The sequence below is a fragment of the Corvus cornix genome, chromosome 1 (genome assembly GCF_000738735.6).
Source record: "Corvus cornix cornix isolate S_Up_H32 chromosome 1, ASM73873v5, whole genome shotgun sequence".
NCBI classification, from domain to species: domain Eukaryota; kingdom Metazoa; phylum Chordata; class Aves; order Passeriformes; family Corvidae; genus Corvus; species Corvus cornix.
In genome coordinates this window covers 44828439-44843807 of record NC_046332.1, presented here as the reverse complement: position 1 = coordinate 44843807, position 15369 = coordinate 44828439, and the positions used below count along the sequence as shown (strand labels likewise).

The 15369-nt window shown below is 38.5% G+C and overlaps 1 protein-coding gene across 1 annotated transcript in view; it reads left to right on the top strand.

Annotated features, from left to right (window-relative positions):
• XPO4 (exportin 4) overlaps positions 1 to 14299 on the top strand; it is an 81254-nt gene extending 66955 nt beyond the window's left edge. Inside the window, exons 20-23 of the mRNA XM_039565055.1 lie at positions 494 to 624; positions 1403 to 1520; positions 2787 to 2879; positions 5996 to 14299. Coding sequence (XP_039420989.1) covers positions 494 to 624; positions 1403 to 1520; positions 2787 to 2879; positions 5996 to 6193 — 540 coding nt within the window. The 3' untranslated portion in view covers positions 6194 to 14299. The remainder of the gene's footprint in view (positions 1 to 493; positions 625 to 1402; positions 1521 to 2786; positions 2880 to 5995) is intronic.
• Positions 14300 to 15369: the final 1070 nt, after the last annotated feature.

Sequence of the window (15369 nt, the reverse complement as noted above, 5' to 3'; positions counted from 1 at the left end):
AGAATAGTAAAATATGAAACAATGGGGCAGCAGCATTTCATTGGGTTGCACTGTGTTCATGTTTTCCTTTGAACCCGGGGAACACTTCTGAAGGGTGTCTGAGCTGTCCCCTCTTCACATGGCTTCTCATCTGGTAGCACTTGCTGAGTGCAAGGGCTGTGTCCATTTTAGATCAAACTGAAAATGTACCATGGGAGCCCCTCAATTGTGCTCCAAAGGATTGCAAGGCTTTTACCCCACAGGACTAGATTTATGCACATCTGAAGTAAAACTCCTTTAATTTGTGTAGAGCAGATACCAGACTGCCACCATCAACTGTTTATCTTTAGTAATCATCTTTTATTGTACCACAGTGTTTGTATTTATATAAAGCTGTAGCCATTCTAATTTTTCTTTAGTGCAAAGCATCAGTCCTGTCTCTTTCTACCGTTGAAAATTATGCCAGAAAAGTTATGTGATTGAATCTAAAAATATCATGTTTTTCTTTTGACAGTTTCCATCCCTGTGTAATCAATATTACAAATTAATCACTTTCATATGTGAGATATTCCCTGAGAAAATCCCACAACTTCCAGAGGACCTCTTTAAGAGCCTAATGTACTCACTGGAGTTAGGGATGTCATCGTATCCTTTATAGAGCTTGGGAATGTTTAAAAAAAAAAAACTAAGTTGCTTTTATAAGGACCTGCTAAAAATAACAATTTTTTCATCTTTGTTTTTTTTTCTTTCCTCTTTCTATGAATATCTGCATCTATAATTATATATCGGTAATTGACTCTTGCTCTGCTCTCTGGGGATTGAGAGTTTCGCTGTAGTGTCCATTGAGATTCCAACATTTGCTGAATTGCCTCTAACTTGTGGTGCTTGGGCGCAGCCTTTAAGTAGCTTAGCATGTAAGTTTTTTCTGGCAGCCATTCCTGCCTCCTCCATTACTTCATTTCAGAGTGTGTAACTTCATAAGCCTTCAGCTGGTATCCCAAAGCCATTCCTGAATTAGTCTCTCAGCTGGTAATACAAAACATTGCTGCTGTTCTACTGGGCTGGCTCCAGAGCATTTCCTGTCAGGGTGCCAATGGGCTCTCCCTCTCATAATGGGAGTACCATTTTTACTAATCTGTGGCACGTGTCAGAAACAGATGAGCTTGACCATAAGGGACTCTTTCTGAAAATGTTATGTCAGAGAGGGTTATGTTACCTTAAGGCATGTAGCTAATAAAAGAAGGTAATGAAGTTGGAACCTTTTTTCCCCCCTTTTTTCTAGTGTTTTTTTAATTAGCAACTTTGTAGTGAAAAGAAACCTTGAAACATACAAGAATTTCAGATATTTTCTAGTGTCACAGCTGGGTGGTTTGACCACAATTTAATTAAACTCTGACTTCAATTCTTTAACACCAATTATCAGAATGAGCTCAGAGGTTTGCCAGCTCTGTCTGGAGGCTGTAACACCATTAGCAGAACAGTGTGCAAAAGCACAAGAAACAGATTCAACCCTTTTTCTAGCAACGAGGCACTTTCTTAAGGTAAGGCATCTACGTTTTGTGTTACTTTGTTTTTTTGCATAAAGGTAGCATCCAGAGGCCAAACAGTGATCATATCCAGATTAATCAGGATCACACATATAGTAGGAAACAGCCTGTCACCTAAAAAAAAAAAAAAAAAAAAAAAGTGGCAGCTTAAGAAGAAAAAGGGCATGAAGAACTGAAGATATCGGACTAGAGTACAAAAGAGGATGGAGATGTAGAGGGAACCACTCCATTATTGCCAATAAACAAAAGCCCTGAGTCTCTCAGAATGCAATTTATATATCCATGCTCTGCACTTGAGCTTTGAACTGATTGACACTTCTAGCAGTTACTGTGGAAGCTGTGAACAGAAAGCTTCCAGGATTCTGTGAACTGGAGGCTGGGTAGAGTGCTAAAAGGAAAGGCATGAAAAAGATCATAGCTGGGAACTAGAAAGGAAATGCTGTCATTTATTCAATGTATCTAATGAACTACGTGTTTTCTTAATTCAATATCGCATTCGGTACTTTCCTTTTAGGACTATCCACTTTAATAAATTTTGAAGTGACCTGGTAGCAACCAGGTTCCTACTAACTGGCAACAAAGTAATTGCAGAATTTGTGTACTTATCTTCTGATTTTGTATAGACTTCAGTTTTACCTAAGACAACTTTTCTTACCAAACTGACATGGGGACTTCTGAGGATTGCTCATTAAAAGCTTCCATCAGACAAGCTGAGAGAATGAGAAACTTAAATAATTTTGTCTTTATGTGTCTTCTAAGTTAACATAGTTTTGTTCCTTAATCCTAAATTTTCACTTAATATTATAATATTACTCTTTACTAATCTGTTCCCGGGTTGACTTTCTGTGAGCTATAGGAGTCTCCAAAACTTGAGGAAAAGTTCCGTATTTTATTCTGAAAGAGCAAAGGCTTTTTTCATTATTTCTCTGACACATCTGCAGCTTTTGGAGAAAAATATAAGTGATGTCATGTTTCTCTGAAGAACAGTTGATAAAAATCAACAAGAGGTTCCAGTGCTCTGAGATGTGAATTTATGCTGTTAAGCCAAGACTCAACTTCTAAAAGAACTTGGCCTCTACATTACTGGTACCTAAATTCAAAAATAAAAAAAGGGGGCAACAAAGCAAACAGCAACCTTGGATGTTTGTAATACATGTTCATTGTTATTATCAGAAGTGAAGATGAGCTTCAGCAACAAATGCTGGTGAAGTAGAAAGTTAAGTTTACACTTACACAACTACTTCTGTTTTGCAATTTCAGATGGTTTTTGATATGCTGGTACTTCAGAAGCACAATACAGAAATGACAACGGCAGCAGGTGAAGCATTCTACACGTTAGTGTGTTTGCATCAGGTATGGCATTCAGACACACCCTGAAAAGAAGTCACTTGTTAAAGGAGAGTGGTTATTTCTTGTGTCCCTGGTAATCATTTGGGATCATGGAATCATTTGGGTTGGAAGGAGGGACCCTCAGGAGGTCTGCCTGTTTCAGCTGCAGGTCTTTGCATTTGTCCTTTTTGAGTTTCGTGACTTTCCTGTCAGCTCATTGCACCAGCCTGAGTAAGTGTCTCTAAATGTCAGTCCTGGCCTTGAATGCACTGGCTGCACTCCCCAGTTTGGTTTCATCCCCAGACTTGAGAAGAGTGTATTTTCCCTCCCCCTCCAGGTCATTGACTAAAATATTTAACAGGACAAGGTCCAGATGAGAGCTCTCAGTGCCACTTGGAACCAGCTTCCAGGTGGAATATGAGCCATTAACCTCAATCCTTTATAGGCTGATGGTACAGGTGTGTTTTTACACATGTGTTTTTACCCATTTAGACAATAAAATCCCAGCTTGGTTGCAAGGGTGCAGTACACAACTGCGAAAGACTCACCTTAGGCATCCACTGCACTCGTCTTAGCCATAGATGTAGTCATTTTGTCAAAGAAGGCAGGTTGGTAAAGCATGATTTCCCCTGGGTAAATCCACACTGTCTGTTCTCAGAATCACAGAATATGCTGAATTAGAAGGGACCTATGAGTATCATCAAGTCCAACTCCTGGCCCTGCACAGGACCATCCCCAAGAATCACACCATGTGCCTGAGAACATTGTCTGAACACTACTTGAACTCTGTCAGGCTGGTGCTGTTACCACTTCCCTGGGGAGCCTGTTCCAGTGCCCAACCACCCTCTGGGTGAAGAACCTTTTCCTAATACCCAATGTAAACTTTCCCTGACAACTTCAGGCCATTCCCTTGGGTTCTGTGACTTTCACCTGCCCAGAAATAATTTCCAAGAGTACTTGCTTCATGATTTTCTTAGTCATTCAAAGATGATAGAGAGCAGCCAGTAATGAATGACATGAACCAGCTTTCTGAACCCTTGGATAGATTCTGTCAGATCTCATGAGCTTGCATGCATCAAGATTTCTCAAGAGATACATGGGTTGATCCTCTTTACTATGCATAATTCCTCTCTTTCTTGAACCCTGTCTCTAGTCACAAAGGTCTGGAAAAACCTGTCAGTAAAGACCAAGGCAAAAGAAAGCATTGATTATTTCAGTCTTACCTCTCGTCTATGATCATTAAATCTTCTATTCCATTCAGCAGTAGAACCCATATTTTCCCTGTTCCTTCTTTTAAAGTACTGGTAAAAGCTGCTTTTTTTGTCTTTGATGTCCTTTGCTAAATTCAACTTTAGCTGAAGTTCATTTTTCTGTCATTGTTTTTGTCCAGACAATGTTTCTTCTTTCCTCCTTTCTAGCTGTTCCTGCTTCTATTTCCTGCATGTGCTGCCCTTGGGCTGGAGTTTAGTCATTAAGTCCCTGCTTAGCTGAATCTGTGTCCTTATTGTTTTCTTCAGTATCTGGACGGACCATTCTTGTGCTTGGACGAGGTTGTCCTTAAAGGCCTGTCAGCTTTCTTGAGCTCTTTTTGTCTTCAGAGCTCACTCCCACAGGATCCCACCCACCTGTCTTGAATAAGGTGACATCTGCTCTCATGATGTCCAGGTTCTTACTTGCCTGTCCTCTTTCCTTGCTTTCCTGAGAATCCTTAACTCCACTATTTAATGATAGCTGAAAGGTTGGCATTAATTACCACATCCCTGACCAGCTCTTACTAGCTGTGAATAGCAGATGCAAAGTCACACCCCTGGGTAGCCCATCTGGTATTTGAGCAAATGTCAGGGAGATAATCTCTTGTAAGTCTGATCTGGAAACTTCCTCAGGTTGCTTAGAGATGACTCAGTCCACTAAAAGCCCTGTTCTGGGGATTTGTAACAAGATCCCACCCCAAAAGATGATGTCATTTTTACTGCTTCTCCTCTGATCATGATCCATAAGCACTCAACTAGATTGCTGCCCAGTCTGTAGAAAACCATCTTTAATTTGAGCTGACTTTTCAAGAAATGTCAATCTTCTGTCATCTTCTTCCTTAAAGAGCTCTAACAAGCTTCCATCTGTCCCTTGAAACACTCCAGTCATGCCACCTGTCCCACCACATATCAATGCCTGCAGTAAGGTTGCAGCTCTGAACCTGCCCATGGAGCTCTTAGCTCCTTCTGTTTCCAAAGCTGAACACACTTTTATACAGGCATTTCAGGTTGGCCTCCTTTCAGCCTGTTTCACCCTTCCTGGTGAGCACTTTTAAACCCATCACACTTCTTTGTGTTCTTAATACTTTTGGTCTCTCTCTTTACTTATCTACAAGTTGTTACCACCATCCCTCAACATGCCCTTTAAAGCCCTTCTTGCTGGCTTGGCAAGCCTTGGGCAAAGACGATGCTAAGCCACTTTGTCCCATGGATCCTCTCTCTTGTTAGCAGCCCTTATCCCTCAAAGAGGGACTCATGAACATGTAAGAGAAAAGGACCCTGTGATATTTGGTGGCAAATTCTTCTTGTGTCTACCCTTACCCAGCCCCTCATGGGTAGAGTGGAGGGAACTGCCATTCTAACTCCTGTGTCCTTCATTTGTACTCCCAGAGCTCGGTCCCTTTGGACTTGCTTCAGGTGTGTGTTCCTTGGCAGTGTCCTTCCAGTCATCTTTGACATGTTTCTTTGTCTTTTGTTTCTGTCCAAGTAAGCATGAGAGTAAGTAGGAAGCTCTTAGAAAGGAATCTAAGCTCTGTCGCAGGGAAGGGACCCTAGAAAATGGAGAACTTGTGGGAGGAGATGATTGGTGTGGAACATGGGGCAGGCATTAAGAATAAGCCTATGCTAAGAAAGAGCCAGAAGGCCCTTTTGCCTTAAAATGGTTATCTTACTCTGCACTGCAAAGCACTGTACCTTGCTTTGAAGACTTCTTTAGCCTTACTAAAATACCCAGCCTGGATGAAGGATTTTATCTGGTTTAGAGGTAGGTGAAAGGCTGTGAGGACAGGTGAGGAGGTACTGATGGTTTTCTGTCACAGCCTTTATTCTGGCTCTTGTCATGATGAGAGAAGTTGTATATATTGTATCTTTTTTTTTTTTTATGTTTAACAGGCTGAATATTCAGAGTTAGTTGAAACATTGCTATCAACTCAACAAGATCCAGTAATTTACCAGCGGTTAGCAGATGCCTTCAACAAGCTTACTGCAAGCAGCACTCCTCCTACACTGGACCGTAAGCAGAAGATGGCCTTCTTAAAGAGTTTAGAAGAATTTATGGCAAATGTTGGTGGACTTCTCTGTGTAAAATAAACAACAGAACTCTATGCCTAATTTAGACCCTTTCTGCAAAATGCACTGAGAAATGCTGAATGCTGACTAAATCTTGTACCTGTCTCTGGGTTCTTTGCAGCCATCTCAGATTCTAGAGAGCCTGGAAGTTTGAACGCAACACCATGGAATAGGAGAGGTCAACTTTGAATCAGCTTTTGCTATTATGTATTAGCTGCAATCTGTCATACTTGGGTGTGGAAGAAAATGAACAGAAAATCTGAATTGAATTTTTTTCCATTTATGTGCAGATATGGGCACAATAAAATAAATGCAGTGCCTTTCCCCCTGCACTGGTTTAAAATATGAGTGGTCGTATAAACACACAGATTTCTTTTCTACCCAAAATCATGTTAGAGTGTGATGCAGATACATATAAAGCTCTAAACAGTTTAGCTGATTTTAAGCTTTATTTTTCCTCTCTTAAAGTTTGAGTTTGTGTTCCAATGGGGAAGAAAAACCAAATGGTATTTTAACTTGTGTTTAGTTCTGTTCTTCTACGTCAGTCTGACATTGCAGATTGAATGCAATGCAGGTTTTTACATTATGTTCTGCTGCCTAAAGTTCAGAGAGAAAAAAAGGTGTATATTTTTGTTCCCCTAAAATGAACTTTAGGAACTGTAGCCATTTCATTGCCTTAATTTAAAAGAAAAAAAAAAAGCTCATATACTTTAGGTAAGAAATTTAAGGCAAGATTTAAGGCAAGATATTACTCTTCAGAGTTGGTTTAGGATGTTGGCACTGAGCTGCTGTGTACCTTTTGCAGCCCTTCATGTTGACGTGTTGTTTTGGAATGAGTGTCTAATGCAAGGTTCATGTGTAGTTTTACTTTCAGTATCTGTTTTGATTCTCACCTGGGTTGCACGCAACTGCAATGTATTTCTACACTGAACTGTTTGCTTAAGCAATAACAACCCAAAAGGTGTGAATTACTGGCAAACTTTACAAAGTTGGGGCATTAGCTAAAACAATTATGCTAGCACAGGGGCATCAAACCCTTTTACTCAAGCATGTCTGACTCCAGTGGGGAAGGGTAATTGGGAAGTCTAGTGCTGTAGGAGATTTTTGTTTTTGCTGAATCTAGCCCCACTTCTGCAGAGGTCTCCCAGCTGCTCTGCTCTTGCTTGGTTTTTTTATATCAGCACTTAAGCTTTTATCATAGCAGAATATAGTGCCCTGAGTATAAAGAACCAAGAAGGGAGAGCAGCACATGACTATGAAAGCAAGGCCTGCTTTGTCTCCTGTCATGAGCCAGAGGAAACTGAAGCAAACACAAATGCTGCATGTCTAGTAAAATTATTTCTGTGGAAATACACAGAGGCAGAAGTGGGCCCTTCCATTTAAGATCTGTGCTAGATTATGCTGTTGAAAATTTCCCATGTGTTTTTAAAATTTATATAAAAAGTCTGGTATACACCTTTATATGGCTATGTAGAGCTTCGTGTTTGCAATTCTGTGCCATTTTTCAGCTATTCATCTCAAAATTACTCACAATAGCCAGAATCTCACAACAGATGCAAATCTCTAATACTGTGCTATGTGATCTAAGGCTCTTCTTCTTTTTTTTTTTTTTTAAGTTAAATCTGTAAGTGTCTCAAGCATGGATCTACAAGGCCAAAAATGCCATCTCTTTATTATACTTTTCTCTTTTAATTGATGTGAAAACTGGGCAAGGGCAGATTTACACATTACAAAGTGACCACAAAACTTCTTAGATAATAGCGTACCTTCCCAGATAGTATTTTATTTCTAAGATTTTGCGTAGTATTTTAGAACAGGGGTATTGCTCTCAATTTTTTCTTGAAGCTCTAGTGCTTTTCTTTAAAGGATTTCTTGACTGTGCACTTGCACAAAATACAATGATCCTGGCAGATCATTCTGTTTCAAACTGTAGTGATGGCTGAATTTTTATTTTTAAATTGGGGTTTGCTGTTTTTGGAACTGCTTCTGGAGTTTTTCTGAGTTTGTACATTGGATGGGACAGAAGTTCTGAAACCTCATTTTTTTCAGATGAAGGGCACTGAAGCCTGGGAACATCGGCAGCAGTAGGAGCTGCTGGTGTGTTATGAAGTGCTTGATGTCAGATATCCAGACTGAAGTCTTCAAAGAGATCATAGCGAATATTCCATGGTTTGGGTCTGACTAACTGATACACTCAGTCATCCTTTTTAACTAGCTCTGTCACTATTGTTTAATTAATCTTAAAGCTGGCTCACTATTTAAAAATATCTATTAACTTTAAAGTTTTGAAATCCCCTTGCATATTGTGATGAATGGGAGCACAAATTGAGTTTGTATTCTGGGCAAAGTAATGTGCATGCCCATTATTTTTCTTGTCAGGCCCACTGTGTTGTAACAATAAGAGACACACAGCATCTTTTGAGTATCAAGACATCAGCTAAAGTATGAACACTTACTTTCAAAGACTAGTTTTAAAGGTGGTTTAAAAATTTCCTTTGACCTTCATTTAAAAATAATATTATGTGTTAAAGGAAAACTGTCCTAGTAAGGGTTTGGAGTTTTTTGTAATTTTCCTGCTTGATGTTACACTTTCCTGTTTTTTAATTTTTCTTTCATTCTCATATATTCAACAGGGATCTTTCCATGCCTTTTTATGTTTCTTTTAGAGCAATGCTAAGATGTCTGTGCTTAGTGACATCCATGAAATGGTTGCAAAGGCTTCTGGGAATAAGTCCTGTTCATTCATACTCCTGCTGGCTTGGTGACTGCTTCTACCTGAGCTATTTGGCTTCTGTATCCCTACCAAAAAAAAAAAAAAAAAAAAAAGAAAAGAATCTTCTGTGAACTTCTACACATCCAGTTGCTGTAAATCTGGATGTGAAAGCACACTGAGGTCCACAGGAAAGACTCATAGACTGTTTGTAGTGAACACTGAGAGCTGACTCCACATAAGTGTTCTGAAAGTTTTATAGCATCATTGCATTGACTTTCCATTCACTGTGCAAAGTGAATAATGGTTCTAAAAATGCACCTGTTTTTTGAAGGAAGAAAAAAGACAATTCAAACCGAATTATAAATGCTGCGTGATATAATTGTAACAAATATATTTGTCTAGACTCTTCTTGCTAAAACAGATTATTAGACCAGTGTTTTCAGTCTGAGACTAGAAATTAAGTAGCTTCTTTCCCATTTTGCCAGCTCCTTCCCCATTATAATAGTTAGTTCTAATGCTGGCATAATAATTTTCTGTTGTTCAACCTATAGTTTTCAACACTGACAAGCATGACCATTGAGTTCAATCATAAAATTCAAGACCTTGTTGAAAGCACAGATACATAGGGACAGGGAGAAGTGGACTGGATGCATGAAACTTCCACTTTCATGTGCATTTATGCCTTAATTCGCTTCACTGAATTACCGCCAGAATCTGCTACTTTTTGCCCAGAGGTTTGTGTTTCACTGTTTAGTCATAAAAGGGCTCACCTTTTTTCTCAGGAATGAGAAACTTGTTTTCTCAGCATGTCCAAATCCTACTAGTTAAAAGAGAGGGGTTTGAATTGGAGTCATCGCTTTCATAGTGAGTAGAACTCACTAAAGCCCCAGTGTTTGTCTGGGCAAATCCCTTTATGTCTAAGCCATGTAGTTCTAGAAAATAAGCTTGCTCAGAGCAGTCAGTTGTCCATTTAAAATCTAGTTCTTTAAAAGGGAAAGCGAATTCTAATTTGTGATCTGTAAAACTATTAAAAAATACAAATTTGCAGCATTTTGCTTGTAAAACACTTCAAGTAATTTCAGGTTTGGTTAAGTAATTACATAAGAAGGGGTGTTTTTTTTATGGAAGTAGCTTGATGAATATAAGCGCAGGAGTAGGAGCCAGGCTCCTCTAATTTTGTAATGTTTTTCCACTGGATCCTCGGTGGCCATTGGCAAGTCACTAGAACTGTATTGTTGTTAAAGTAGCATTAACACCTACCTACCTCACAGGGATGTTGTGAGGATTAGCTTATGCCTGTAAAATGCATTGAGGATCTGAGATGCTATGTAAATATTATATACTTTAATTTTAGTTTTGTGAGGTGTAAGATTTACTGTAATGAAAACAGAAGATTTTCGTAATTGTAAAGCCCAGTAGCGGCAGCAGTGGTGCAGTATTCCCAGGACTGATCTACTGCAGTACAGTCATGCTTGCTGTAAATTGTAATTATTTTAATTACAGCCAATTGGAATGGCGGCTTCTTCTTAAATAAGGTGAGATTCCCCACCAGTGTGCCTCAGTTCTGATCTACAGAGGGAGAGGACAGTTGTTGGTTATTCAGGCTTCGGTGCCTCTGCTTGTGACAAGTGCTGCTTGTGGTGGTAGGGTTTTTGTTTGGTTTACTTTTGGTTTTTTTACATTTTTCTGCAAAGAACAAACACCACTCATTTCTCCCATGTCTGTTCCAGTCACTCAGTATAACCAAAGTCTAATGATTACAATTAAAATTTTAAAAGCCAGCCCTGCTCCCCCACCCCCCATAAATTTGCATTTGAGTAGATTGTGCTCTGTTTTCAGTAAATTAGATTAATGTTTTCTAGCACTGATCATGAAGCAAATCATGAAGTATGTTTTGCTCTAGAGCCTCAAGCTCTCAGCTATCTTATAAAACCCTTTTTTCAGTGTGAGATTTCTTGGGGCCTTAGAAACTGAGAAGTAAGATACCCCTTTTAATTCATTAAAGAGAAGGCTTTCCCTTCTCTTTAATGAATTAAAAATGATTCTGCTTTTTCATTTCTTCCCATTCCCTATTCTGCTTTTCCTGTCCTTTTAAGCCACTCTTAAGCTGATTTGGAAGGCCCTTCCAACCTCAAGAGAAAGATACTATCCATGTAATTTTCCAGTCTGTTACAGCTTGATACTTGAAATTGATGAAAACCTCTCTAATAGCATTCCCCACACATTTGAATCTCCCATTGAACCATTCTGGAGTTTTTAATTAGAAAAAAAAAGACCTATATTATTTGTTCTCTTTGTGCAAAATAAGGAACCTCCATGCAGTGAACATGCAGTTTTAAGGCAATAAATGCTAGTACTGCTGTTGGTCAGGTGTGTAAATATTTTAAATGTGTCATTCAGTACTGTGTTGAGTTTATATATTAAAAACACAGGGAGTGAAGTGCTAGTTGATTTCAAGTATTGTTTTACCTGTACAGTTGAAGATATGAAGTTGCATAGAAGTATTTCACAGTTTATTGCAATAAGACTTGGGAAATGGTTGTGTAATCAAGCCTTATCACGACTGAATTTTCAATTTTGGAACGATCACTTTGTGTATTTTTAAGATCCATAAGCAGGAAGAGGATAAAATTGTTTTCCACTAAAGACTTTTATTATTTTGTTTTGGCCATGTGTGATTTGTGTGTATTCTTGTTTAATATTTTTCTAAAATCTCACCTGTGTTGAATCCCTGAAAAAGCATTTGTTATACTTCCTTACAGTGGAAACATAAATAGGAACATTATGAAAGCTTAGGCTACACCTTTCGCTCTTTGGCTACAGTGAATGCACAGTAATTAGATTAAAAGTTGGTGGAGTAACTTTAGTTTACATCAGCACTTAAGGAATGAGTTTGTCCATCAACAGAAAAAAGTGTGATTAGGGGTGCCACAGGAGTATCTCACACTGGACTGCAATTACCAGAAGCGGCTGTGAATATACAATCAAATTAATCTTTTCCCCCATCTTCCAAAAGAAGTTTTAACAGTGACTTTTCAGGTCACTATTATCAGTGGTATTTGTCTACTCAAAAGGAATACTGATTTCTGGGTCTTTAATTTGTGTGAGAGTGTGTGTGTGTATTTAATCTAAACAGTTTTTATGATGATATCTGGCACAGAATTCTCCAAACTCATAATCTGTTCCCATGTTAGGAACATCTAACAGTATGTTACTTCATGGATATCAGAGAAGTTCAGTTACAGGCAGCAGTTCCTAATGTGCTATAATACAATTACATTTAGATAAACTACAGCTATTTTCTTTTGTTCCTCTCTTACTTCCATGCACTCACATCATTTAGAAAAGAAAAAAAAGCTTCACAAATCCTGAAAGTAAAACTACGCAACAACTATGGTGGTGACAGCTTGCTATATATCTTGGCTGTATGTATCACTAGAATTTTACTGGTTTCAAAAGCAAGATTATGCAGTTATATATTTCTATTGGCATGGTCTAGTTCAGTGAATATTTTGGGGAAGGACAGAAACATTTAAAGTCATTTTGAGGAAATTCCTGAAAGCAATTGGTAAGACTAACAGCAGCGTATCCAAGAGCCTTTCATGTAGAAAGTGGAACTATTCTGCTTTACCTTAAATACAAGTTCTGGAATAAACTTGAATGATTTGGGTACAAAGCCTTTATTCACAGTTGTTTGTCTAAGTATACACAAACCCCATCAATTTTGCCTTTATGAAACTTATATTGGCTTCAGTTGCGCATGGTGGAGTTGGTGGTGGACTTTTTCCTTCAGTGATTTGCCATGTCTTACAAACAGAAAAGTAGGAAAGCACAACCCTCCAAGTGCAATTTGTCTGGTCGGCCAACCAAGGAGCAGGTTGTACATGACCTGGAAGAGGGAAGGAGGAGGAGGAGGAGAAGAAAGTGATAACTTTGCAATCTTATCTGGAGAAAGAAAAATAGATCAATCTACAAGATACAAGTGTTATCCCGTAACTTTTAACCCATGTCATCTTGAAAGGGATTAGTAAAAGTCTGCCATTTTATCAACACGTTGGTTGGGGAAAAGAGAGTACTGTTTTGGAATTCTCTGAAATGAAATGTGATACTATCAGTGTGAGTTTTGTTGATTAAATAATAAATTCCTCTTTATTTTGGAAAACATTCCAGAAATCTCTATATCCAAAGAGAACAAAGAAGCTACCCACTGTGACTGATACATAATTCACTACTAGTTTTTCTCCTGTCTATATTTGAATCTTGTGGAACAGCTGTTTTCACTTTAACATCTGTTAGATGGTATCGGATTTGATTTTCCTGACATGCCATGTTGCCTTTGCAAGTTAGAGTAAAGCAAAGCTATGGGTGTGATGTACTTCCCTTTTTCTTCCCCTCCGTGTCTGGCCTACTGTTACTGGTTGTAAAGACATGTATGTTTGATTTGCTTTAACTTATTGTTTTGGATGCTGCAGTTTAGGTTTGTGGCATATTCAAACTGCTTCCGGTCTTTGTGTTTGGTGTTCCCTGAATGAGTTATCAATAGACTCCAACACAAGTATTGATTTGAAAGCCTCGTTGGTAACTTGGTTTAATAAGCTGTCAGGACATTTGCTTTAGTTTCGGAACGGCACCAATACTGCTAATGGTTATTTGTTTTTGAAATGATTGTTGTAACTCACAAAAAAAAACCCCCAAAGCCAAAAGCCCACCACCACACTGTGGAATCTTTAGGATGATCACCGATGTCCTCACGTAAGATCAACACTGCTTTGGGGAAAGCTTATATTCTTCTGCCACTTTAAGGAAAGACTGTTCTTCTGAAGTACTTTTTGCCTGCTTTTAGGCTGTTATGCACTTTCATGATTTCTTAACAAACTACTGTTAAAATGTACTGTAACATGGATTTTGATAAGCGCACATGTATTTAAACAATTCACTCAGCCTCAGGAAAGCTGGAAAAATTGGATACCTGTTTTGTATCTTGGTTAAAATGTTTGTTACCTGCATCCCTTAAGATGGCCAGATAATGTCTAGATCCTGCGAGTGTAACTATTTAAAATACCAGTATAGTCTGTAAAAGGAGGACAGTGTAATTTTGCTTTAGGGACAGAGAAAAGGGTGTCCTTCTCTTATTTTTCTTAGAGGTATATATAGTCTGAATTGGAGTTTCAAAAGCAGAAAGCAGTAATAAACCCCATTTACTGTTCAGGAAAAGAAATGTTTTCTTTCATAACACTATCTGATTTCTATTTTCTTCCTTCTCCTTAAAGAGCGTGTGTGAAAAAAGTGCAGAGGTATGTCTAGGAAAAACTGTAAAATCTGCTGCTGTATATGTTTGCTACTTGACTGCATTTTCTGTTCCACTTTAATTTTACTGGTTTTGCTAAATATATTTTATATATTTTCCTTCCTGCTTCTTGTGATGGCAGAGTGATTACATCTTTTGGGGGGAAAAGCAAAAACAACCATGACAAGGCTTTGGGGCCAGAAAATGCCATGAAGGTTGGATGTTGCCCTGTATCTTGGGACATTTTTTGAGAGAACTGTGTAAGTTGGAAGCCATGGTAAAATCTATAGGGATGTGAAAATGTACAAAAGTATAGATACTGGCAATTCTGTTGAAGGGTTGGGGGTTTTCTTTCAAATACTTGTAAACTCTGTTTTAAATGTCAATACCACTAGGTGGTATTAAGTGACTAGTGGTCACTTATGAAGAGCATTTTTCTATCTGAAAGCTGTAGCCCTCTTTGTGAACCCTGAGTCACTTCCAAGGGATGCACAAAGCCTGGCAAAAGAGAAAGAAGTCGCAGGGATCATGTATCACTGTCATGTTTCTAAGATTTATATCTCCATAGAGAAAGAGTTGGGACTACGTGACCTGCTTGAAGATGAAAGCTTACTACTGTACTTGAATTCATGGAGTGACTGCAAGCTTTTAAGAGGCTGACTGCCAGTCTGTCTTCATGTTGTGCCACAAGGTCTTGGGAAGCTGTAGTGCACCTGCCCTGCTCCAACACACGTTTGATTCTCCATCTCTAGGGGGAACAGCTTGGGAGTGAAAGTGCTTTGATTACAAAGATGAGGTGTTGGAAGTTGTTCTCCAACTAGAATATTTCCACTTTGCTATTTTCCATCATCAGAAGTAGGATTATGTTGACATTAACTAGAAATAATCCTTGTATGGTTGTAAAGCATTGCATGCTTGGCTGCCTTCCAAAACAATGTGCAGTTGGTTTGCCAGCCCTAAACATGTTGAGGGGCTTTTCCGGGAAAAAGCTAATAGAAGTTTTTTAGACTTAATGGCAACAGGAAAGATTCTACAATTAGAATTTAATAATCTATTTTAATATTAATTAAAGCTGGTTATCCTTTTCATATGGCTATGGCTTGTGCTATGGTGAGAACAAAACTACAGAATTTCATCAGTAGAGAAAAAATACAATAGAGTAAAAATAAAAACTCAAACACCAAAACAGAAAAAGCC